Source organism: Ursus arctos, unplaced genomic scaffold (genome assembly GCF_023065955.2).
Source record: "Ursus arctos isolate Adak ecotype North America unplaced genomic scaffold, UrsArc2.0 scaffold_4, whole genome shotgun sequence".
In the NCBI taxonomy this organism is placed as follows: domain Eukaryota; kingdom Metazoa; phylum Chordata; class Mammalia; order Carnivora; family Ursidae; genus Ursus; species Ursus arctos.
Genome location: NW_026623056.1, coordinates 31,225,774 through 31,252,473, shown reverse-complemented (window position 1 = coordinate 31,252,473; position 26,700 = coordinate 31,225,774). Strand labels below are relative to the sequence as shown.

At 37.5% G+C, this 26,700-nt stretch overlaps 1 protein-coding gene across 4 annotated transcripts in view; it reads left to right on the top strand.

Moving 5' to 3' along the window:
- The first annotated feature begins 9,192 nt into the window (after nucleotides 1-9,192).
- The window catches only part of CD86 (CD86 molecule), a 64,477-nt gene continuing 46,969 nt past the window's right edge, over nucleotides 9,193-26,700 (top strand). For 2 of the 4 annotated variants that reach the window (XM_048215097.2, XM_057306679.1), the window contains exon 1: nucleotides 9,197-9,324. In XM_048215097.2, the coding sequence (XP_048071054.1) occupies nucleotides 9,311-9,324 (14 nt within the window). In that variant the 5' untranslated portion in view covers nucleotides 9,197-9,310. Of the gene's footprint in view, nucleotides 9,325-26,700 lie in introns of all 4 variants that reach the window. The other 2 variants (XM_044382550.3, XM_057306681.1) reach the window with 2 other exon arrangements.

Genomic DNA, 26,700 nt, shown 5'->3' with positions numbered 1-26,700 from the left:
ATTGTATTGTTGATAAGCATTTTGTTTCTACTATTCGGCTATTATGAATAATGATGCTATAAACATTGTTGTAAATGTTTGGAGAGCCTTACACTCACCCATTTTTGCTTCTGTAACTCCCAGAGTAAAATTGTTCATGGGCTTTGTGTGGTGATTTCAATATATATCCCCAAGTTCTCTGACCCTCCTCTCTTCAAAAGGGGGGAGCATAAATCCATGACCCTCAAGTGTAGGCTGGACTTAGTGACTTACTTCTAATGAACAGAACAGCAGAAGTGACAGTGTGTTACCTCCAAGACTGGGTCATAAAAAGTATTACAGCTTCTTTCTGCCCAATCTGGGGGAAGCCAGCTGCAATATCATGAGGACACTAAGGCAGTCCTATGGAGAAGTCCACATGGTGAGGAAATAAGGCTTACTGTCAATAGCCATATGAATAAACCTTCTTGGATGGAAATTTTCTAGCTGCAGTCAAGTCTTCAGAAGAGCTAACATTTTGACTAAACTCATGAGAGACCCTGAGCCAAAACCCACACAACTAAGCTACTGTCAAATTCCTGACCCACAGAAAGAGAGACAATATATGTTTGTTATTTTAAGCCACTGAAACAATATTGCTGTTATGCAGCAATAGATTACCAGTATAGTAAACATATGTTCAGACTTAGGTTTTTCCAAATTTACCTACATACCACTAATGTATGAAAGTGTTAATGTTCCACATCCTTGGCTATATTTGGGATTGACAGTCTTCAATTATAGCTCTACTGGTGGGTGTGTAATGGTACTGTATTGTGGTTTAATTTGCATTTCCCTGATGACTAATGAACTTGAACACTTTTTCATATGTTTATCGGCCTTCAGGACTTCGGGATATCCTTTTTTGTCTTTGGTAGAATCTTTTGCTTATTTTTTTCTATTCAGTTTTCTGTTGTTTTCTTGATTTACAGGAGTTTCTTATTGTATTCTGGATATGGTCCTTTCTGTGGTTATACAGGTTAAAAATATCTTCTCCCAATTTGTGACTTGTCTTTTGCTCTCTAAATGATATTGTTTGATGAGCAGGGGTTTTTATTATTTATTTTGGAGAAGTTTAATTTATCAATCTTCTCTTTTAATGTCTTTGAGATTTTAGTGTTTTTAAGAAATACGTGCCTTTTCTAGGGTCATGAAGATATTCTCCTCTGTCATCTCCAAGGAGCATTATATTTGCTTTTTACATTTAGATCTACAATCCACGTAGAACTGACTTATGAAGTAGGGAGTTAAATTCCATTTCTCTCTCTCTCTCTTTCTCTCTCTCTTTTTTAAGTAGGCTCCACACCCAACGTGGGGCTTAAACTCATGACCCTAAGATCAAGAGTCACATGCTCTACTGACTAAGCCAGCCAGGTACCCCTCCATTTTTTTTCTCATACAGATATCCAATTGACCAAGACTAATTATTGAATATTAATTCCTGTGTTTGCTTGGGGGTACACTAAAAAAGAGGAAAGAAAGAAAGAAAGAAAGAAAGAAAGAAAGAAAGAAAGAAAGAAAGAAAGAAAAAAGAAAAGAAAAGAAGGAAGAGTTAATTCCTTTCCCTTCTGTTTAACAATGTCAGCTTTTCCAAAAGTGAAGTGTCCATACATGTGTATATCTTATTCTGGACTCTCCATTTTCTTTCACTGGTCTTTCTATTTGTTTGCCTACCCTTGTGCCAATACCACACTCTTTCAATTATTATAGCCTCATAACAGCTCTTCACACCTACTAGAGCAAGTCCTTTCATTTCATTTTCTTCTTCAAGAATGACTTGACTATTCTCAGTCCTTTGCATTTCCATACACATTTTAGAATCAACTTGCTAATTTACACAAAAATCTGCTAGGATCTTAATTGGGATTGCCTTATATCAATAGATCAATTTGGGAGGAATTGCCATTTTTATATTTTTGAGCTTTCCAATTTATGAAGTTAGTATATACCTCCATTTGTTTTATATTCTTCAATTTTTCTTAATATATGTATTTTTTAGTTTTTTGGGGTAGAAATATCATACATCTTCATGAGGCTTATTTGTAGGTATTGATATAATTTGATGGTAAATTATATCAATTTAAATATCATTTTAAAAATTATATTTTCTATTGTTTATGGCTGGTGTATAGACATTCAGTTGATTTTGTATATTGACCTTGTATTCAGCAAACTGGTGTGTCTGGTTATTTTGGTCAAGTCCTAGAAATTGTATGAAATATATGAAAAAAATATAGGAATTACTTCTGGTTTCACTTCAGAGGTATAGAGAGCTATGAAGAGAGTTGTTCCCACCCTTACAACAAGAAAATGCTGGACAAACTGCAAAACTAATAGATTCTTGAAGTCTTAAGAGAATTGCTATCACAGGGCAAAAATGTAACCCAAAATTGGGGAGAGACAACTCCTTTATAGAAAAACATAATCAGAACATTTGATTATCTGGGGCAGATGCCTCCCAATGCCATATAAGCCAGTAACAAGAATAGCTGGAAAACTATAATAAATTTCTAAAGGCTGAGTGTGGACCAGTGTGGACCCTTCTTGAAGGGTTTTTCTGTGAGAACCTCACCAGGAGCTCACAAAGAAAATTGAAGAAAACTCTGAGGACATTTTCCTTCAGGGATGGCTGGATGAGGGGGACTAGAAGTCATTGCCAAAACTCTGCTCAAACCCATCTATTCTATCTCTTTTATGAAACAAAAGGCTCAATATGCAGGGATAATGGAAACAAAAACTGTATCCTTAGGGCACTGGTGGAAGCCCACTGCCACTGGGAGAGGAAAATAGGAGAATAAATGTTTACCCTGGGAGTAAGTTAAGAATAGGTTCTGGCCCAGCACTAGGTCCAGTGGAAGGCAAGAACACTAGTAAAGGCCCACAGGTTCACAATGTCTGATAAAAACTGAAGCAATTAGAACATCAGAGACCTAAGCCTTGCCTACCCCCCTCCCCATAACTACTCTAATAAACAGTAAGTAAAAATAAGAATGGAATACAGCTAGGAGAGCTTCAAAAGACAGATTATTTGGGGGAAGCAGTTCAAAGGGAAGACTCAAAGGAAAGCAGAAACACATGAAGCCAAGTGTAGAGCAGATATTGAGAGAAACACTCTGACAAAGAGCCCACACAAGGTATCACTAGAGAAATTTGAAAGCCTGTGGTACACTGAGGTTAACCATAGCAACACCGAACTTCCAGCCCAACTCAACTCCAGACAAACTTAACACAAATCTGTGTATCACTAAGGGCCTAGCAAAAGGAAAGGTATGCTTATCTCTAGGCATAAAATATGTATACCTCAGTATCCATTATCTTATATAACATGTCTGACTTTGAACAAAAAATCATGAGGCTGTCTTAGTCTGCTAAGCTGTCATAACAAAATACCATAGCCTGGGCAGAAATTTATTTCTCACAGTTCTGGAGGCTGACAAGTCCAAGATCAGAATGCCAGCATGGCTGAGTTCTGGTGAGAATTCTTTGTGGGTTTTAGATAAGTGCCTTCTCACTATGTGCTCACATGGTGGAGACACAAAGAGAGCAAGGTCTCTGGTATCTCATTTTATATGAGCACTAATCCCATCATGAAATCCCCACCCTCATGATCTCATCTAAACCTAATTGCCTGTCAAAGGCCTCATCTCCAAATATCATCACATTGGGAGTTAGAGCCTCAACACATGAATTTGTGAGAGGATACAATTCAATCTATAGCAGAGGAATACAAAATGGCCAAAAAAAAAAAAAATCAAAATCTGAAGAGACAAAACAATCATCAGAACCAGACACAAGGGCATTTGGGTGGCTCAGTGGGTTAAGCATCTGCCTTCAGCTCAGGTCATGATCCCAGGGTCCTGAGATTGAGTCCCGCATCAGGGGGACTGCCTCCTCAGCAGGGAGTCTGCTTCTCCCTCTGCCCCTGCCCCTCCCAGCACCCCCACCCCTCCTCATGCTCGTGCGTGCGCTTTCTCTCTCATAAATAAATCTTTAAAAAAAAACCAGGCACAAATATGACATGTTGGAACTATCTTACAGGGACAGCATGCAGGATCAGACAGATAATTTTAGCAGAGAAATATAAACTATAAACAAGAGAATCAAATGGAAATGCTAGAAATAAAAAAAATGTAGCAATAGGGATGAAAAATGCTTTAAATAGGCCCATTAGTAGACCTGACATAGCAAAAGAAGAAATCATGGAACTTGAAAATAGGTGAATAAAAATCATTAACCTGATAAGCAAGAGGAAAAACTAGAATGGGAGGGAAATAAACAGAACATAGCAACCAAGAGCTGAAGGAAAATATCAAACATAATATACATGTAACTGGAATCTCAGAAGGAACAGAGAGAAAGTATGAGATAGAAGAAATAATGACTATGAATTTTCTAAAATTGATGCCATGCCTCAAACCACAGATCTAAGAAGCTCAGTAAACACCATGAAGGATAAATACCAAAAACAAAACAAGAGAAACTAACACAAACCCCACTTCTAAGCATATCATATTTGTATTAGTTTCCTAGGGCTACCATAACAAAATATTACAGACTGGGTGGCTAAAACAACAGAAATGTATTTCTCACAGTTCTGAATGTTGTGAATTCAAGATCCAGGTGCTAGCAGGGTTAGTTTTTTCTGAGGCATCTCCTCTTGGTTTGAAGACCGACACCTGTTTGCTGTATCTTCACATGGTCATGCCTCTGTCCATGGATGTCATCCACGGTGTCTTTTTTTGTGTCCAAACTTCCTCTTCTTATAAGGACACCAGTCAGATTGGATTAGCAGCCACCATATTGGCCTCATTTTAATTTAATCACCACTTTAAAGGCCATATCTCCAAATTACAGTCACATTCTGAGGTACTTGGGGTTAGGACTTCAACATTTGAATTTCAGAGGGACACAATTCAGTCTATACTAAAATCAAACTGCTGGAAACCAAAACCAAAGGCATATCTTGAAAATACACAGAGGAAAACAAATTACCTACAGAAGAGAAAGGATAAGAATTGCAGTGGACTTTTTCTCCCAGAAACCATGCAAGTAAGAAGACAGAGGAGTGACATATTTAAAGTGCTGAAAGACAAGCTGTAATATACTTTGAAATTGGGAAGTGTGATGCTTTCATCTTTGTTTTTCTTTCTTAAGATTGCTTTGGCTCTTCAGTCTTTTGTGGTTCCATACACATTTTAGGATTTCAGTGAGAACTGGCATCTTTATCTTATTCCTGATCTTAGAGAAAAAGCTTTAAGCTTTTTACTATTGAGCATAATGTTAGCTATAGGCTTGTCATATATGGCCTTTATTATGTTGAGGTACATTTCTTCTATACCAATTTGTCAAGAGGTTTTTTGTTTTTTATTTTTTAATCAAGAAAGGATGTTAAATTTAGTCAAATGCTTTTTCTGCATTTCTATTAAGATGATTATATGATATTTACCCTTCATTCTGTTAATGTGGTATATCATGTTTATTGATTTGCATATGCTGTATCATCCTTGAAACCCAGGGATAAATTCCATCTGATCATGGTGTATGACGTTTTAATGTACTGCTGAAGTCAGTTTGCTAGTATTTTGTTAAGAGTTTTTGCATCTATGTTCATCAGGAGTATTAGCCTGTAATTTTCTTGTTTATGATAGTGCCCTTATCTAGCTTTGTAATGAGACTAAAGCTGGCCTTGTAAAATGAGTTTGGAATTGTTCCCTACTCTTCGATTTTTTGGAAGAGTTTGAGTTGGATTGGCATTATTCCTCTTTAAATGTTTGGTAGAATTCACCTGTGAAGCCATCAGGTCCTGGGCATTTTCTTGGTTGTAGTTTTTGATAACTGCTTCAATCTCCTTACTCTTTATTGGTCTCTTCAGATTTTCTGTTCTTTGTGATTCAGTCTTGATAGGTTTATGTTTCTAGGATTTTATCCATTTTTTCTAAGTTATCCAATTTGTTGGTGTATATATATATTTTGCCAATTCTATCTATTTATTCACTTTTAATTGAAGTATAGTTGACACACAATGTTACTTTAGTTTCAGGTGTACAACATAGTGATTTGACAAGTTTATATGTTATTCTATGCTCACCAGAAGTGTAGCTACCATCTGTCACCATATAACACTATTAGAATACCATTGACTATATTCCTTACCCTGTACCTTTTATTACTGTGACTTATTCATTCTATAACTAGAAGCCTGTATCTCCTACTCTCCTTTACCCATTTTACCCATCCCTCCACTACCCTCCCCTCTGGGAACCATGGGCCTGTTTCTGCTTTTTGTTTGTTTATTCATTTGTTTTGTTTTTTAAGATTCTACATCTTATGAAATCATATGGTTTTTGCCTTTCTATGTCTGACTTATTTCCCTTAGCATAATACCCTCTAGATCTATTATGTTGTCACAAATGGGAAGATCTCATCCTTTTTTATGGCTGACTAATATTCTATTGGGCATATATACTGTATTTTCTTTATCCATTCACCTATGGATGGGCACTTGGGTTGGTTCCATATCTTGGCTATTATAAATAATGCTGCAATAAACATAGAGATTTATATATCTTTTCAAATTAATGTTTTCCTTTTTTTGTGTAAATACCCAGTAGTGGAATTACTGGATTATATGGTATTTCTATTTTTATTTTTTATTTTATTTTATTTTATTTTTTAAAGATTTCATTTATTCATTCGACAGAGAGAGAGACAGCCAGGGAGAGAGGGAACACAAGCAGGGGGAGTGGGAGAGGAAGAAGCAAGTTCCTAGCAGAGGAGCCCGACGCGGGGCTCAATCCCAGAACACCAGGATCATACCCTGAGCCAAAGGCAGACGCTTAACGACTGAGCCACCCAGGCGCCCTGGTATTTCTATTTTTAATATTTTGAGGAACCTCCATACTGTTTTCCCACAATGGCTGCACCAATTTACATTCCTACCAATAGTGTGCAAGTGTTCCTTTTTCTCCACATCCTTACCAACATTTATTATTTCTTGTCTTTTTGATCCTAACCATTCTGACAGGTGGAAGGTGGTATCTCATTGTGGTTTTGAGTTGCATTTCCATGATGATTAGTGATGCTGGGCTCCTTTTCATGTGCCTCTCTTATTGGCATACAATTGTTTATCATATTCTCTTACTATCTTTTGTATTTCTGTGGTATCAGTTGTAATGTCTCCTCTTTCATTTATAACTTTATTGATTTGAGTCTTCTCTCCTTTGTCCTTAATCTAGTTAAAGGTTTGTCAATTTCGTTTATCTTTTTAAAACCAACAATTAGGGTGCCTGGGTGGCTCAGTCCTTTAAGTGGCTTCCTCCTCAGCAGGGAGTCTGCTTCTTCCTCTGCCCTTCCCTCTGCTCCTGCTCTCTCTCTCTCAAGTAATTAAATAAAATCTTTTAAAAAAATAAAACCAACTATTAGTTTTGAGGATCTTTTCTATTGTCTTTCTAGTCTCTATTTCATTTATTTCTGCTTTAATCTTTATTATTTCCTTCCTTCTGCTAACTTTTGGGTTAGTTTGTTCTTTTTCTAGGTCCTTGCAGTGCAAAGTTAAATTGTTTATTTGAGATCTTACTTTTTTCTCAATGTAAGCATTTATTTCTATGAACTTCCCTCTTAGAACTGCTTTTGCTACATCCCATAAGTTTTTGTTTTCATTTTTGCCTGCCTCAAGATTCTTTTTTGATTTTCCTTCTGATTTCTTTGATCCGCTGGTTACTTCTTATTTAGTAATTTGAGTCTTCTCTTATTTTCATAGTCTATTGTAGCTAAAGTTTTGTGAATTTTTAAAATTTTTTTTTGAAGAACCAACCTTGGGGTTGGTTCATTGATTTTCTCTATTTTTTTTTCTATTCTCTATTTCATTTATCTCTGTTTTAATCTTTACAGTTTCCTTCCTTCTGCCATCTTTGGGTTTAGTTTGTTCTTTTTCTAGTTCCCTAAGTTGTAAAGTTAAGTTGTTGATTTGAAATCTTTCTTCTTTTTTTCTGAGATCTTTCTTAATTTTTAAAATAAGTGTTTACATCTATAAATTTCCACCTTAGCACTTGCTTTCACTGTGCCCTTCCTCCTCCTCCATTTTTCTCTTTTTTCTCCTTTTTGGAGCAGGCAATCAAGACAATAACTTCTGTATCCTATGCTTTCACCCTTAATTTGTCTCTTACTCTCCTGGAACACATCTTCAAGTAATTTATTTAGGAAGGTTGTCTTTGCAGTGGTATTTTTGTTATTCTGTCTGCTTGGTGATATATTTCTGTTGACCTTCCCACTTAATTGGCATCTTCTTTAGGTAGAGAATGATACCTCAAAACTATAGATATTGTTTTGTGGTTTTTTGACATTTAGGATTGAGTAAGAGGTCAAGCTGGTTTATCTTTCACTGTAGTCATCCTACTTTTTCATTTTGCTTTTAGCTTTCAATGTCTTTGCAATTTGAAATGCTCACTGTGATTTATCTGGAGGAAAACTAATTTTCTTAAAGTTTTTTTTTGACAATCTGAATCCTTTGAATTCCTTCATAGTGTCCCTTTCAGTTCATATGTGGAAATTTCTTTTCGTCTGAAAATAGTTTCTACTTGATGAATTTTATGTTTCTCTCTCAGGTGCATCTCTTAATTTTAGGATACTGCTTTTTTTTTTTCCAGTCCTCTATTTCAGGAAATTTCTCTTTGATCAATTTAATCTTTGCCTCTAGTAAGAATGAAATAATAAAAGCAGTAGTTTTTGTTTGCCCTCCTTGGTTGTGCAGCTTTCACAGGACTTTCCCTTGCTCCCAAAGTTCAGTGAAATCCTCTATTATCTCTGTGGTGGAAATCAGAAGGAAGAGGCTAATCACTCCCAATCCACATCCATAATAAATCATACTTGTTATTATCTTACCAAAATTGTAGAATATTCTTTATTCTATTTATAAATGCAGAGATTTTTTTCTTTTTAATTATTTTATTTTCTAGGTTTTTTGAGGGAATTTCAAGAGGGGGAATTTTAGTCAGTCTCATCTTAATGTCAGGTCTGGAACTCAAGCCACTGAATTGTTTTTAAAAAAATATTTAGACCTAGGTCAGTGAATTCAAATGCAAGGAAAGGGTTAAATTTCTTCCACAAGTGTTGGCAAAATCTGTAGAAAAAAGAGGAACAGCCTTTATTGAAAAAAGTTACAGGATATACAGTCATTGAGAGGAAGGCTTTCACAGGCATAGAGGGAGTTGCTCCTCCTTCCACCGTAACACAGATTAGTACAGACAGACAAGAGGCATTCCCAGACGTTAGCACGAGAGCCGCCGCAGCCAAGATGTATCTCAGATGGTGAGTGATCATTCTTATTATTATTTGACAGGCAGTTAAGGTTAAGTTTCCTCAGACGCACTGGGTGGCTCAGTCGGTTAAGCGTCTGCCTTTGGCTCAGGTCATGATCCTGGAGTCCCGGGATCCAGCCCAGCATTGAGCCCCTCATCTGTTTCCCTGCTCAGTGGGCAGTCTGCTTCTCCTTCTGCCCCTCACCCTACTCTTGTGCTCTCTCTCTCTCAAATAAATAAAATCTTTAAAAAAAAAATGGAGGTAAGTTACCTCAGCAGAAGGCTGAGGTTGAGGATGGTGCTCTGTTTTCTGTCCTTCCTGCTCAAGAGTGCTAATATGTATTAAGGGCAAGGTTATACACAAGCCAAAAGCACGAACACCTGGGATACAGAACAATCTACGCTGTGAAAAATTAGATGAAGTCCCGGAAGCCATTCTCTCCTTCTGAGAGCATCCACTCTCGGTCGATCCTGTAGCTCCAGCACAGGGGATCTTTTAAAGAAATTTCTACCGAAGATGTTTGACTGCCACTCAAAGTTAAGAATTATTTGAGATGCCAAAAAGTTTAGTGGTTGCTGTGTTTTTTTAAGTGATTAATTTTGATTTTGTAAATTTGTTTTTCGAATATTTAAATGTTGCAGTTGTTGATTTTAAGAATCAGGAAAAGTTTAAATGTCTGCATAAGCATTACAAAGTCAAGAGTAAATTTTGTGTATGCCAAGGACAGTTTGGCCTGGGGGCAGAGGAATGAGATAGAGAAGGTAGAAGGAGAGAGGCCAAGGAAAAGGAAGAGGAAAAAGAGGTGTAAGAAGAAAATGCAGAAACCAGAAAATGAGTCACAAACAGGCCATGGGAGATTCTGAGCAGGGTGAGATAGTAGAAAAAAGTAGAGTAATAATTCAATTAGCTCTGCAGTATTGAACATACATGATGTATTGTGTACTTTATTCATGATATAGTCATTGGATTTTAATCTTCACAATGACTCTCAGACAGATAGTATCATTCTGTTTTATAGATAAGATACTGTGGCTTAAAGAGCCTAAATAACTTGCTAGGATCACACTGCTCATGTAAGAGTAAAGCTAAAATCTTTCTTGCTGCTTTGCTCTGCACCACAAGGTTTCTTCATGTGTGACACAGCCCTGTGGCTGTGACTTACTGGAAGCAGTCACATCCACCCTCCAGCTGGAATCAGTCATTATTTATTATTGTTCTTTGAAAATCTAAGTAACACTTGTCTATGCAGTGCTTACTGGTTCAGGAAACAGCTTTGCTGAGTCTTTTTCAGAAGATTAGAATTTAATTTCCAAGGAAAGAGTCTTTTTCCTTGCAGTAAAATTTTGAAATATTACACATGTATGAAAAAGATTCTGAATTTATCCTTTTTGTGAAACTGTAGCAGTGATACTATTTAATTATGCTAATGCTGCCTGCAGACATCCATAGAACCACAGGCTACTGTCTATATTGTTCTTGTTAAGATTCACTGTTTCACAGTGCCTGAAAATTGATAATGAACAGAAAAATTTTAAAATATAAATAACCAATAAATAATGTGGACTCTCAACAGAAATAAAAGAAATGCTAATTAAAACAGTGAAGTATTATTTTTCTTTATCAAAATGGCAGGTTTCTTTTTAAGAAGCAACTAGCATGCAAGCAAGAAGCCTACAAGTTTCTAAGGCAGGAGGAACATTTATACCCTTATTACCTGCTGATGGTAATATAATCTTTCTGAACAAAAATTTGGTGATACAAATCAAAAGTCCTTAAGATGTATGTGCCGTTTAACCAAGAAGTTCAACTTTTACAAATTTATTATAAAGACATAATCATATATGTTTGTGAATTTTAGTGACACAAATATTTTTCTTGTCATTGTTTCTAATGATGAAAAACTTAGAAACAACTTAAATGCCTTAAAATAAGTAGTTGGTTAATTATGGAACATCCATAATGGAATACCATGAACCATTAAAAATTCTATTGTAGAATGATTTTTAATGTGTTTAGCTAAAGAAAAAAAGCAGAATGTACAGTGTTACTACTTTTATACATGATAAATGTATATACACAATGTTAATCAGAAATACAGATGATTTTTATTTTCTACTTTGTGCTTTTGAACTTGGATCACATCTGCAGGCAGAAAAATAAAACTAGATAATTAAAAAAATAAATCAATATTTGGCTTCTCTCAGAAAAGGAGACAGCTGTCTAGTACTACATGGTCACTCATAATTTGTAGAATTCCATTTTTAGGGTTTTGGCCTTTTGTGTTTAACTTCAAATATACTCACTAGATCCTAATAGGCCGGTTTTCGTAGAATGTTCTATGTGGAAAGACCAGACAGCTCACTTCCGTATTTTACAGATGTGATGGCATGGCTCTGGAGTGAGCTGCATATTGGAAGGAAGAACAGGGCAGTGGTTAAGTGGTCATGCTTTGGAACCGGAGTGCTGGGGCTTGAATCCTAGCTTCTGCTTTCTGACTGTATAACCTTGGACAAGTTGCTTAAAAACTGTGATCCTCAGTTTCTTATCTGTACAATGGGGATAATTACGATAAGTCATAAGTGATTGTGAGAGAGAACCCCTGTAAAGTGCTTAGAACCTTGCTCTGATAAGTACTCAGTAATCATTATTAGTTGTTTTTATTACTATTACTATTAGGATTAAGAAATAGAGGGGAAGTGATCCGTCGAAGATCACGCAATTACTTGATGGCAATGCTAGAACTAGAATTCAGGAAGGTTTTTTCCAACAGAAGTGTGCAGTACCCTCTTAGCCTGTTAAGACAGCCTGGGTTCCCAGTGAAGCTGACTTGAAATAGACAGAGCCCAAGGACAAGGCCAGCAACTTCCTGGGAATGACTCTGATTACAATGAGAAGCCAAATACTGGAAATAGGGGTGAAGTTAAGAAAGCAGAGAGTCAATTTCGATGCAGGGATGAAGCCAGGAGCAGAGATAGAACAGAAGAGAAGAGACGGCTCAGAGATCTGCTGAGGCTTTTATAGACCACCAGCTGAGAGTTTCATGGGGGGTCAACATGGTTTAAAGACCCAAGGTCTGGGTGATTAAATAGACAGATGGGGGGTGGAGGGGCTGCAAGTATTGCTGTGAGAAGGTGCCTGACAGATAGCAATAACAGAGGATGAGGTAGAAACTAGGAGGGCCAGAACAAGGAAACCTGGAGCCCGGGTATCCAGCCATGATTATCTTAAAGTTACAGCCTAAGTTTGAAGAATAATAAACAAGCAAAGGTATGATAACATTTGTTTTAAACAATTCCTCTGGCAGCAGAGTGCAGAAATAATTTGGGTGACAAGGAGATCATTTAGGAAATTATTGAAATAATCCAAGGAGAGGTGTTGAGGATATGAAACCAGGGCAATTATGGTGGGATCAGAGAGGAGAGGATGCATTTAGAAGATGTTTAAGCACAAGAATTGACAGGATTTGTTTTCTGAAAGATGTGAAGCTTGGAAGGAGAGATCTAAGTACACAGTGGCATCCTTCATAAAGTGGGGGATATAGGAAGTGGACTGGGTTTGAGCCAGGGGAAGGAGAGGACCGAAGGTGAGTTCATTTTTGAACATGCTGAATTTGAGATCCTGTGGAGCAGCTGGATGGTGATGCCCAATGAATATACAGGTGCAAAACTCAAAGAAGAGGTATAGGCTGGAATAGATATTAACAGTATTCAGCATGAGTACAGCTGAAGGCTAAAATTCTCATTGTGGGTGAGATCACTAGGGAGAAAGGATGATGGAGTGAGAAGATGCCAAGGATGGAACCTGGAAAACCTTGACATTTAAGGAGGGAGATGAGGATGAAGCGTCCACAGTAGACATCACAGAGGGACTAGAGAGATTGGAGCAAAGCAGGAGAAAAGTGATGTCATAAAAACCAAGGGAGGAGATAGATGCAAGCAAGAATAGGAGATCCCCAGGGAAAGGCAAACAGTATTTACCAAACTTCTACATTGAAACACCTGAGATACAACAGAAAAAAATGTGTCTAAGGACTGTCAATGATTGAATTGTGTCCCCTCAAAATTGATACGCTGAAGTCTTAACCCCACTACCTCAGAATGTGACCACATTTGGAGATAGGGTCTTTACAGTGATAATCAAGCCAAAATGAGGTTAATAGAGTAGGCCCTAATCCAAGATGATAGGTGAGAAAATTTAGACAGAGAAACATGCATAGAGAGAGAAGACAATGTGAAGAGACATGGAGAAGAAGGCCATTCACAAGCTAAGGAGAGAGACCAGGAACAGATCCATCCCTCACATCCCTCAGAAGGAACGAGCAATGCTGACACCCTCATTTAGGACTTCTGGCTTCCAGAACTGTGAGATAAGTTGTTTAAGCCACAGTTTGTGGTGCTTTGTTACTACGACCCTAGCAAACTAATACACTTGGTAGTGTGCATAATACCTTGGTGAGAAGAGTTCATACAGCCAGAGAAAGAAACTAGGGATAAGTGTATAGGGGAGGGAGGGAAGAAAAAGGATTATGTTACCTAAGCTAAGAGAAGGAAAATACTTCACAAAGCAGAGGGTAGCCACAGTGCCAAATTCTGCAGAAAGGTGAAGTAGGAGAATGACTGAAAATGTCAGTCCAGAGGCCTTTGGTGACCTTTGCAGAGATCTCCCAGTTCAGTAGAGGGAGTAAATCATAGAGCTGAGAATACAGAGGCAGCACAGGGACCACTCCTGCAAACATTTGGCAATGAAAGGAGATCTCCTCAATGGACCAAACGCACGTCTGCTGTCCATAACCGCCGCATGGAAACAATCTAGAGTCCAGTCAGCCAGACCTGGAGTTTTCCTTTCTCTACTTTAATTGCTAAAAAACCAGATACTTTTCCCCACCAAAATGGTTTGAGAAGGCTTTCAGGAAGAAAAAGATTTTTGCAGCTATCATTTTACAAATTAGATTTTTAGTACTGACACAAAAGAGATTCCATTCTATTTTGTAAAGCCATAAGAAAGTTGTTACTTGAGACTTCTCAGAGATGAAGACTGTGGTAAATCTGGTGATGTAAAGAAGAAAACAAACACAAGCGGAATTTTGGGGCTCACTCATGATTTAAACAGAAAATATAGTAGAATTAGAAAGAAGAAGTATTAAAGCATTTTCTTAGAAAGCTCTGAAGTCAAATTGAGTCTAAAATTTGCTTTCTATAGTCTTAGGGAAATTATCAAACAATCCAAATGTCACAGTTCTATATTATATGGGATCAAATGAATGCAATTGACTGTACTAAAAAACCTAATAAAAATAAAAAGGAATTAATTAATAGTTAGCTAAATAAACCAATTAGTCAATATCAGCCAGAAACTAACTATGGGAAAAAACCTGAAAAAATAACTACCCAAAAGATAAACCTAGATCAGCACCCTCATCTTGCAACTATTTTCAACCAAGAAAACAATACACCTTTTCAAGAACCTGATCATTTTAAGGAACTGTGTAGAATACAGAAAAAAAAAATAACTAACATGTACTCTTTATTGTGTAATTAGGAATAGAGACCAACAATTGTAAATTGACAAAAGCAATCCAATGTAGTTAATAATTAAGCTATTTTTAAAGATAAATATAAATGATAAAAAATGATCCTTTTTACTAGGTGTTAAATAAATGCCAATTCAGGTTCCAATGAGATATTTTCATCTATCAGATTAAAGAGTAAACAAACAATCCGATTCAAAAATGGGCAGAAGATATACAAAGACATTTTCTCAAAGAGGATATTCAGATGACAAGTAAGCACATGAAAAGATGTTTAACATCATTAGTCATTATGAGAATAAAAATTAAACCCACAGTGAGATATCACTACACATCTATTAGAATGACTAAAAAAAAATAATAATGGTAACATCAGATGATTGCCAAATGCAGAGAAACTGGATCATTCATATTTTGCTGTTAGGAGTATAAAATGGTACAGCCACTCTGGAAAAACAGTTTGACAGTTTCTTACAAAACTAAACATACAGTTACCATATGACCCAGCAGTTTCAGTCTTGGGCATTTATCCCAGAGAAATGAAAAACCTATGTTCACACAAAAATCAATACATGAATATTCATACCAGACTTATTCATAATAGTAAAAAACGGGGGAACCATATCCATCGAGTGAATGGTTAAACAACTGTGGTACATATGTACCATGGAATACTACTCAGCAATAAAAGGAAAGAACTATTGATAGACACAAAAACTTGGATGAATCTCCAGAGAATTATGTGAAGTGAAAATGCCAATCCCAAAATGTTACATATCATCTGATTCCATTTATAGGTCATTCTTGAAATAACAAAATCATAAAGACAAGAAAGCAGATCGGTGGTTTAGCCATGGGTGCTGGAGAAAGGAGGAGGTATGCAGCTACAAAGGGTTAGCACAAGGGAGACTTGTGGTAATGAAATATTTCCTTATTACATGAATGACAGTTGTTACATGAATTTGCACATGTGATAAAATTGTACGCGCACACACACACACACACACACTCATACACCCGGATGAAGGCACATAAAACATAAAACTGGTGAAATCTAAATAAACTCTGTGGGTTATACCAATGTCCATTTCCTGGTTTTAACTGTTGTACTGCAGTTATACAAGATGTTACCATTGGGGGAAAGCGGGTGAAAGGTACAAAAGACCTCCTTATACATTTTTTTCCAACTTTCTTGGCATCTTAAATTATTTCAAAATAAAACATCTAAAAAGTAATTTAAAGATACAACTCAACACCCAAAAAACAAATAATCCAATTAAAAAATGGGCAGAGGACATGAACAGACATTTCTTCAAAGACGTACAAATGATCAACAGACACATGAAAAGATGCTCAAAATCACTCTTTATCAGGGAAACGCAAATCAAAACTACACTGAGATATTACCTCACACTTGTCAGAATGGCTGCAATCAAAAACACAAGAAACAAGTGTTAGCAAAAATGTGGAGAAAAAGGAACCCTTGTGCACTGTTTGGCTGGAATGCAAACTGGTGCAGCCACTGTAGAAAACAGTATGGAGGTTCCTCAAAGAGTTAAAAATAGAACCTCCCTATCATCCAGTAATTGAACTACTGGGTATTTACCTCCAAAATACAAAAATGCTAATTCAAAGGGATACACACACCCCTGCTTATTGCAGCAGTATTTGCAATAGCCAAATTATGGAAGCAGCCCAAGTGTCCATCGATAGATGAATGGATAAAGAAGATGTGGTGTATATATGTATACAATGGAATATTACTCAGACATAAAAAAGAATTAAATCTTACCATTTGCAACAACATGGATGGAGCTAGAGGGTATTATACTATGTGAAATAAGTCACAGAAAGATAAATACCAGTGATGTCACTCATATGTGGAATTTAAGAAAAAAACAAATGAGCAAAGGGAAAAAAAGAGAGAGAGAAACCAAAAAACTGATTCTTAACTACAGAGAACAAGCTGATGGATACCAGAGGGGAGATGGGATGGGTGGATGGGTGAAACAGGTGATGGGGATTAAAGAGTACACTTATGTTGATAAGCGCTGAGTAATGTATAGAATTGTTGAATCAGGGGCGCCTGGGTGGCACAGCGGTTAAGCGCCTGCCTTCGGCTCAGGGCGTGATCCCGGTGTTCCGGGATCGAGCCCCACGTCAGGCTCCTCCACTGTGAGCCTGCTTCTTCCTCTCCCACTCCCCCTGCTTGTGTTCCCTCTCTTGCTGGCTGTCTCTATCTCTGTCAAATAAATAAATAAAATCTTTAAAAAAAAAAAAAAAAAAAAAAGAATTGTTGAATCATTATATTGTACACCTGAAACTAATAGAATACTGTATGTTAACAATACTTGAATTAAAGTTAATTAAAAAGTAATTTAAAGAAAGTAATTTAAAAAAACCTAAAATGTTCACTTCACTAAACACTAAAGAAATGCTAATGCAAATACCAATTACATATTTTTATTTATCAAATTATGTTTTGTTGGGGTGGAGATAATAATGCTAATGAGGGGGCACCTGGGTGGCTCAGTAGCTTAAGTGTCTGACTCTTGATTTTGGCCCAGGGCATGATCTCAGGGTAGTGAGATCAAGCCCTGTGTAGGGCTCCATGCAGGATGTGGAGCCTGCTTAGGATTCTTTCTCTCTCTCTCTCTCTCTCCCTCCCCCTCTTAGGATTCTCTCTCTCTCTCTCTCTCTCTCTCGCTCTCTAATAATAATAAATATACAAGAAGAATGGTACTTTCATATACTATTGATTGTAGGATTATGAATGATGATAACCTTTCTGGAAAGCAATTTGCCAACTATAAGAAGCTTAAAAATGCTTAAAAACACCCATTCTGGCCAACTGCCTATTTCTCTGTTCTTAGTCATTTTTCAGTTCATTCAGCACCTTTGTTCCAGGTCCTTGGCTACACATTAGAAATACACCAAAATGAGTAACATGATTTCTCAAGGTAAATATATCAAATATGATGATTTTTAAAAAGTAACAATGAAGTGTGCGAGGTTCCACAGGAGAACAAAGGTAGCTGCTTTCCATTTGTCCATAGGCAGTATGTCTTGGCTAAGTGCCAGAGTTTTGAGTCAGTCTGGCTGGTGTCAAACAATAAGTAGTTAATAAGTAGTTCTCTGTTTACCAGCAGTGTCACCTTGGGGAAGTTACCTTGCCCCCTGAACTTCAGTGCCTTCATCTGTAAAATGTGGCTATGAGTACTCACCAATGCCATGAGGCTTATTAGAATTTATGGTGGACGTGAAGTCTCGTGGAAATAAAATATTTCGGTCTTCACATTCTTTTTCTTTAAATCTATTGTTTTCTGTATTTTAAATTGTCTTAAATTTCTTTAGCTTTGCCTTTTCTGATTCAGTTCTAGCAAATGGATTCTTCCTTAAAACCCAGAAGTCACTATAGGAAACCTCTAATAAGAGAAGGGCAGGCTCAATGCAGGTGAATAAGGTGAAAGCCAAACAACAAAACCACCTAAAATATATTTTATGTAAGGTAGGATGCCAAAAACATTTAAAAAAGAATCTTGTCCTATAATTGGTAATTACGTACATCTTCACAAAGCTATGAAAGCCGTGGTTTAGCCTTCTGGACTTCAAGTATGTTACGTCTGCTAATGTCTGCTCTTAATTTATAAAGACTTGTTTGCTTATTAGTCATCATGGGTAACGTATTCAAATTCGCACTTCTAATTCTAGAAGATATATAAATTACCATTTTTGTTTATCATAAAAATGTTTATTCCTCTTCTATAATAATTTCACCTTCAAGGATATAGATAATAAGAGACATGGAAAAGATTTGTGTACAAAATGTTTATTATAGCATTATTTAATATAATGAAAAATAAGAATCAACCTAAATTTTTCATAGTAGGTGAATGGTTAAGTAAATTAAAAATGAATTTGTTGATGACTTGTGTGTGTATGTGTGTGTACGTGCACATGTGTTGATTACTTTTTAATGATAGAAGGAATCATAAGGTTATGGAATTATAAGGAAAATAATGCATAGAAACAACATAGCATCAAGTATGTCAAAATAGTCATACTGGTTATCTCTAGATTGGTGGGATTACAGAAATAGGGTTTTTTTTTCTTTGAAATTGCTAAATCTACAGTGAATTTATATTGCTCTGCTAAGCAGGATGAAATCAAGTTAAAAAGCAATCTAGTGGTGAGATACAGTCTGTAAGTCAGGAGTGGCAATCACAGAATGCCCATAGAGACTCTCAGATAACAGAAGTGTGATGCAGGCCTATAGTTTATTATACCCTCATGGCACATGAATGGTGGAAACTTCATTACACGTGGCAGGCATTATGGCATACTATATCACATCATATATTATTTCATTTAATCCTTACAACTCCAGGAGGTAGGTAGTATTATTATCCCCCATTTTCCACAAGTGAAAACTAAATCTTAGAGATGTTAAATAATTTGTCCAGGTCGCATAGCTGATACAGAGTCTAATACCAGACCAAAGCTCTGAACAAGCATTATGAGAGCATATATTATGGGAGTCAGGAAAGGATGAGATTACTCTTAGCAGCAAGACAGATCTGTGCGTGGAAAGATTTGTGCTCAGGAGAGAGCTGTGTTGTGTCAGGGTCCAAAACAACCTCTGGCAACCAAGTGATAAAGATAAGAATTAAAGGATGAATACCCGCCATTTGCATCGACATGGATGGAACTGGAGGAGATTATGCTAAGTGAAATAAGTCAAGCAGAGAAAGACAATTATCATATGGTTTCGCTCACTTGTGGAACACAAGGAATAGCGTGGAGGACCACAGGAGAAGGAAGGGAAAACTGAACGAGAAGAAATTAGAGAGGGAGACAAACCATGAGAGACTCTGGACTCAGGGAACCAAACTGAGGGTTACAGAAGGGAAGGGGGTGGGGGGATGGAGTAACCAGGTGATGGGTATTAAGGAGGGCACGTGTGGTGATGAGCACTGGGTGTTATAGGCAACTAATGAATCGTTGAGCACTACATAAAAAACTAATGATGTACTATATGTCGGCTAATTGGACATAATAAAAATAAATAATTTTTAAAAATAAAAAATAAAAGATAAAAAAATTTTAAAACTTAAATTATAATTAGTTACCAATACTTAAAAAAAATCTGGAGAATTCACATAAATCAGAATACCCAGTAATGCTGGGCCCACATTCCCATATGGTAACAACTGGTGAATCTGGAAGAGGCTGCTCAATTTCCAATGGGGTATAAGTTCTCCTTTTCCTATGTGGCCTACTTTGCTCATTGATTTCCATTATCTGCCAGGACCCTGCAGGCACTTGAGTCTAAAAGCCTTGGCCTAGACAGTGAGGAATCAGCAGGTGGGAAGGAATAACCAAATGGAATAAGACAGGTGAGAGCTGAGAGTTACTGAAGCTAGGGGTTTCGAGAATGTGGACCCAGCAAGACACTTCCCCAGGGTGCCAGATCCTAAGGCAGAGCATTTACCTCTTCCCTTCTGACTGGGCTGGAAGTGGTCCCAAGATCTTTGCTTGGGGGTTGGAAGGAAGTGGATTGGTAGAGAGAGGGGAACTTGATTGAGGCCTCAGTGGAGAGGTGGAAATTTGAGGGACATGGAGAATTTAGACAGCAGGGAGCAGAAAAGTTAATATGTCCATGCAGTGGCTCACCCAAGATTCTGTTTTCAAGAAAATTCTCTGGCTTGTTAAGTGTTCATGGTTGCCAGGGGGAAAAAAGTTTAAAAAAAAATGCAAACTCAATCTCTTTAATGCCTCTAGTTGTGTTTTCACACATACAGGCAGAGTGATCCCTTTACACACCACTTAGGTACTGATCTGAGGGTACTATTTAGTTCTGGGGGAACTGAGGAAGAAAATTTCCTTGGATTAAAGGAACTTTGGGCAGGTTATTTACATCTCTAAGCCTGTTTCTTCATCTGTTAGAAGGTTTAATAGTTTCCAATTTTCAGAGGGTAAGAATGAAGTGAGTGAATGGAAGAATATGAAGTACACGGCTGAGAGCAGGAGGAATAAGTGATTGCTGTGATGGGCAGCGGTGGGGTTGGGAACCTTACATAGGTGTTGTCCCTGAATCTTTACAATAACCATATACATTAGGTATTATTTTCCCCATTGAAAAAAAATGAGGAAATTGAGGTTTAGAGAGGTTTGGTAACTTACTCAAGGTTGCAAAATTAGTAAAATGTAGAGTGGAGAGACTTACTTATAAAGAGCCAAACCACACCAAAAAAGTACACTGACATTCTAATGATAGTCATATAGCATTATCAGCTAGAAATGAAAACAGATTCAATTCTATATCTTGCTAAAACCTTGAGATCACCAGCTGCTTGTCCCTAGGCAAGTGGCTTAACTTCTCTGAAACTCACTTTCCTCATCTGCAAAACTTTCTACATTTATTGTATAGATTAATTGAAGTAATGCACTTAAAGTACTTAACAGAATGGCTAGCTTATAAGTGATCAGTTAACAGATATTAACTTTAAAATGTTTCCTGGACCTGCACTAAGTATCAGGAATGCAAAACGAATTAAACATGTTCCCTGCCCTTGTGGAAGTCAGGACAGGACATCCATATGAGCAGTGAAATTTTAACACAAGGAGGAAACTGTTATAATGAAAGAGTAAATGATGTGATTTGGGAGGGAGGAAGATACAGATACAGTGAAAAAGGAGGGAAGGATGGCAGGGAAGATTCCAACTGTGAACTGTGGAGTGATCTGGATCTCAAAGGAACAGGGGAGTTTTGCATACAGAAAGGCAAGAAAGGCATCCCAGGCAGATGGAATAGCTTGTGCAAAGGCAAAGAATACAGAAAGTCCTGAAAGGTCTAGGAGGGTCAAGGGACAGTGAAACAGTTCAAGTGCGACTAGAAGGTAAGTTATGTGGGTTGACTGATAAAAGCAGAAGAGAAAAGTTGGATTCTGGCTGTGAAGGGCTTTCTGTGTCTTCCTAAGAAGTATGGCCACTAGGTCATGAGGGAAAAGGGAGCAAGTCTTCAAAGTAAGGAGGTTTCATAATCAGATTGCTTTTGGTGAAGGGTAATGATGGGGTAAGGAGAGTGAAAGGGAAACACCCAGGAAGCTATTGCAGTAGTCCAGACAAGAGGTGACAGAGACCCCAAAACTGGCCACCAATGAATTGGAAGTGGGTAATGAGGAAGAGGAATGAAGAATGACATAAACACAATGTGTCAAATCCAAGGTATGAAAATGGCTTGCTCCCTTATTTACCACAGTCATCCCAAAGAACCAAAACAAAAACACAGAAAACCTCTTTTAAAAATAGTCTCTTTTGTTTGTATGCAAATAGGCCAGGCACAGTGAAAATGCAACTCAAGTATGATGACAAATACAATATTTTGCCTCCAATACATGAATCACAAAGATTGGTTTACGAATGCTGTCCTTAAGAATTCCAACTCCTGGGGCACCTGCGAGGCACAGCGCTTAAGCGTCTGCCTTCGGCTCAGGGCGTGATCCCAGCGTTATGGGATTGAGCCCCACATCAGGCTCCTCTGCTGGGAGCCTGCTTCTTCCTCCCCCACTCCCCTTGCTTGTGTTCCCTCTCTCGCTGGCTGTCTCTATCTCTGTCGAATTAATAAATAAATAAAAATCTTTAAAAAAAAAGGTAAAGATACATTAAAAAAAAAAAAGAATTCCAACTCCTCTTGTTAAAACTTGCCAACTGGTACAAGGCTTATCTGAGATTATTTTCCATCTTAAACCAGATTTGAGGACAGCTATTTAAGGCACTTTTCAAAAGAAGCTACCCTTTACTCACATGGCTGAAGAGTAGGAAGAGTGACATATTGTTTTACTGGAAAATTTCTTCCAGGTAGCAATGTGTCTGTGTGGTGGTGGACCTTTAGAATCTTCCAGAGAAAGGCATGTGAAGGGAGCTGCAAAATTACATCTCAATGGTTCTGTACCATCAACTTGAAAATTGCAAATCCAGGTTGATAAATGTATATTTTAAGGGTTCCCAGAAGTCTTCTGTGCATTGCTTTTGGTTACAGAGATGCCACAAGAAAGTGAGCCTCTGAGTGTGCAATGTCCCCTCCCTCAACCCTGTTGTGAAATGGAAGCTTTAAAAAATCCAGTGGTTTTTTGTTATGTTTTGTTTTTTCAACAAGCCTAGTCATATTGGCTGTGTTCTAAATGCCCCAATCTATTTTATTTTACTTTGTAGAGCACATTTTATTTATGCTCTTATATAAATATTTTGCATAAAAAGGTGCTTTCACAGATCATGCTTCCCTAAATTTGAGATATGCTGCCATTTGTTAAAATGTGTTAGTTTTGTTATGTATTATATTCCTTCCTCTGCACAAATAGGAAAAAGCATATGGACCTAACTCTTCAAGCCACTTTTACATTTAGAATATTACCTCATTTTATTTTTTCTAACTAAGGTTTAAAGGAAATGGTAAATGTCAGATGCTTTGTGAAAGAAATGACAGTTTCTCAGAATGTGTAAGAGCATACCCTTAAGCAAATGGGCCACTTTAAATTCAGAGATCACAATCTTCTGAATTTGGGTTTAATGTTCCCAGGTAACACTCAAGATTGAAAGAATAATACATTTGGAATCATATATTTACTTTGTTGAATTCTGAAAGGTGCCATCACTGATGTTGGTAGTTTATTGGTATCAATTTTTAAACTTACTGCTGTATGTGTTTCATTCATCTTGGAAAGATTTTACATAGTTTTGTTATTTGTTATTTTGTTAACTAATAGGCCATCTAATAATTATTTTGTTAACTAATAGGCCATCTTTTGTTTAAACTCTCAGAAGTTCTGAGATTCTACGATTGTATTGTAAACATTACTAGATAGCTAGAATATTGAATTATTAAATTAGAAGTTAAGTATCATTTTAGTCCACCCTTCTCTCGAGTGAGTTCTCTACTCTGCCACCCATGACTGATGGTCATGCAGACACAGTGACCATTTAAAATATGAAATGAGGAAGAACCAACATTTCTTAGAGAAGCCTATTCCTTTTTCTTAACTGAGACCTATACAACCTAGTTAGAATCTACCACATGCTCTTAAGAAGTTATTTAATCATTAGGACATCCTACATAACTGAAGTTGTTTATGTTGAAAATCACTTGGGGCAGGTCCCTTGACATTATTAGACCGGTATAGGTCTCCTGCCCTCACCTGCAGGCTCTCGCAGAGCAGAGACCCTCTACTTTTGCTCATTTTGTATCCTAGGACCAGCCCAAGCCTACACTCAATTAAGGCTAGTGAAGCATTTATTGAATGGATGAGAGCAAACTAAAAAGTAGAAATTCCAAGTGGTGCAATTACATCACTGGATTTTAAAGTATTATTGGAAAATGGGAAATATTGTTAAGATACAAAGATGGGTAGAAACAAAGGTGAAGCATAAAATATGTGTATTTGTTTGTTACGAGAGTCTACAGCTGTTACCAGTTCCCATGGACACCCTGGAACCACCCTTGAAGCTCTGGCCAGTCCCTTTTCTGACATGTTTGTACAGATAGCAGGCAGGCACAGTGGGAAGGGTGCTCTGGATGTGGTCTTGCTGCTACAATTCTGATGTCTAGTGTCCAGGGAGTGAGCTGTGAGTCTCTCAGTTCCCCAAGCTGTTGTTCTTCTCTGGCTTGGCTTTGTTTCCTGATCTGTGGTCCAGTTCCCAATGGGCCCCTGGAGCCTATCCTCCAGTGATGGGTCTTGTTCCACTGGAAGAAACAACGAAGTGTCTCCCCCTACCACACTGTAGCAATCACACTTCCCAGAAAATCCCAATTCTGGGTATGCCACAGGACACCTCCACCCCACTCTGCCATGTCTCCACCAGATACCCAACCCTTCTCAGAGCCTGGGTTTGGGATGGCTGGCTCCTTACCTTTTGGAGTTGCTGTCCTTAGCCTGAGCTCTGCGTGGTGCCACATTCTTCAACTTCCCCACTTGCCCATGCTGCTAAAGTAACAGTTCATCTAAAGGCCACACCCATCCCAGGTACAACAGTACTTCTTTTTCTAAAATGTGCATATTCTGATACTTGCCTTTTGACAATTTTTCCTTATCCTGCCTTTTACTACATGCTAATGTAATCCTCAGTCCAAACAAATGTATCTTGTTGCTGAAGTTCGGATATGTTCTATGAAGCCACCATTTGGTTTTGAGAAAAAGTATAGATGAGAATCTTTTGCATTCACTTGATAGAATCTTGTAAATAACTGTTGGTGTCCTTTCTGTTTCTGACTTCTCCTTAGAGGACATCTAGGCAAAAGTGTGTCACTGAGTCCTAGTTTCTGTGCTCAGAAGTTGATCGAATATAAATTAAGAAACAATACATGTTCCTTCTTTCTTAGCACGCATGAATGATGGGTGTGAATTTGCATCACGAGAAAGTGAATTCACTTTCTCATGAATAAAATAAGACTCCCCAGGGCAGCTAGGGACACCAGCCCAGGACTAGAGAGGACCTGAGCTAGAGGTTTTAAGAGTGAGGGTCCCTCCCTACCCTCTTCTAAAATATAAAAATGGAGGCTGCAAAACTTGGGCTAAGAAAAAGAAAAAGACTCAACCCCCAAAGCTTAACTGTATAAAATTGCTTTTAAATGTAGGCCAACACTGTATCTCCCCCTCAAAGAAAAAAGAAACTCAACTACGTTTCTAAGAATGTTCCTCCAGAAACATGGAACTGAAAGCTATTTTTTATTGATCTGGCCCTTAGAAAACAATGGGACTTTTTAACGTACCTAAGGAACTGACATAAAAACCTATGATTCTGCACCAGAAAGATGCAGAAAATGTCGAAATAGAGGGCAGAAATACAAAATTAGAGATGTTTTGCAGCAATGTTTTATGTATGGTGTTTGATTATGAGTGTGCAACATGGAGAAGTGAACAGTGGACCGTGAAACTGATGCTAATTTTCTTACCCACTAGTGTAGAAGCCCTCTAAAATATCATGTCATTAACTTAGTTGCTTTACCAGAAATCAGTGCATGTGGTTAGTGTGTGTGTGTGCATGTGTGTGTTTAATTAATAGACTTTATTTTAGAACAGTTTTAGATTTACAGAAAAATTGAGCAGACAGTACAGAGAATTCCCATATATCCTCTCCCCTGCACACGGTTTTCCCTATTATTATGATCATGCATTAGTGTGGTACATTTGTTACAATTAATGAACGAATATTGTTAATTAAAACTCATCCTTACATTAAGTGCCCCTCTTTGGGTTCTATAGTTCTATGGGCTTTGACAAATTTAAAACATATATCCACCATTACAGTATCATGCAGAAAGTTTTACTGTGCTGCACTAGTCATCCCTTCTTACATTCCTGGGCAACCACTGATCTTTTTACTGTCTCAATGGTTTTTCCTTTTCCAGAATTTCATCTAGTTGGAAGTATACAGTTCATAGCCTTTTGAGGTTGGCTTCTTTCATTAAACATCTTCTTTCATTAAATATGCATTTAAAGTTTGTCTGTCTTTTCATGGCTTGATACCTCATCTCTATTTATCACTGAATAATATTCCACTGTATGGATGTACCGCAGTTTGTCCATTCACTTACCGAAGGGCATCTTAGTTGCTTTCAGTTTGGGGCAATTATAAAGAAAGCTGCTATAAATATTCAAATACAGGTCTTTGTGTGGACATAAGTTTTCAATTCGCTTGGGTAAATACCTACGCGTATGATTGGTGGATAACATGGGAGGCTTATGTTAAGTGTTGTAAGGAACTGCCACAGTGAGTTCCAAAGTGCCTATTTCATTTTGCATTCCCACCAGCAATTAAGGGGAGTTCCCATTTTTCCACATCCCTGTCGGCATTTGGTATTG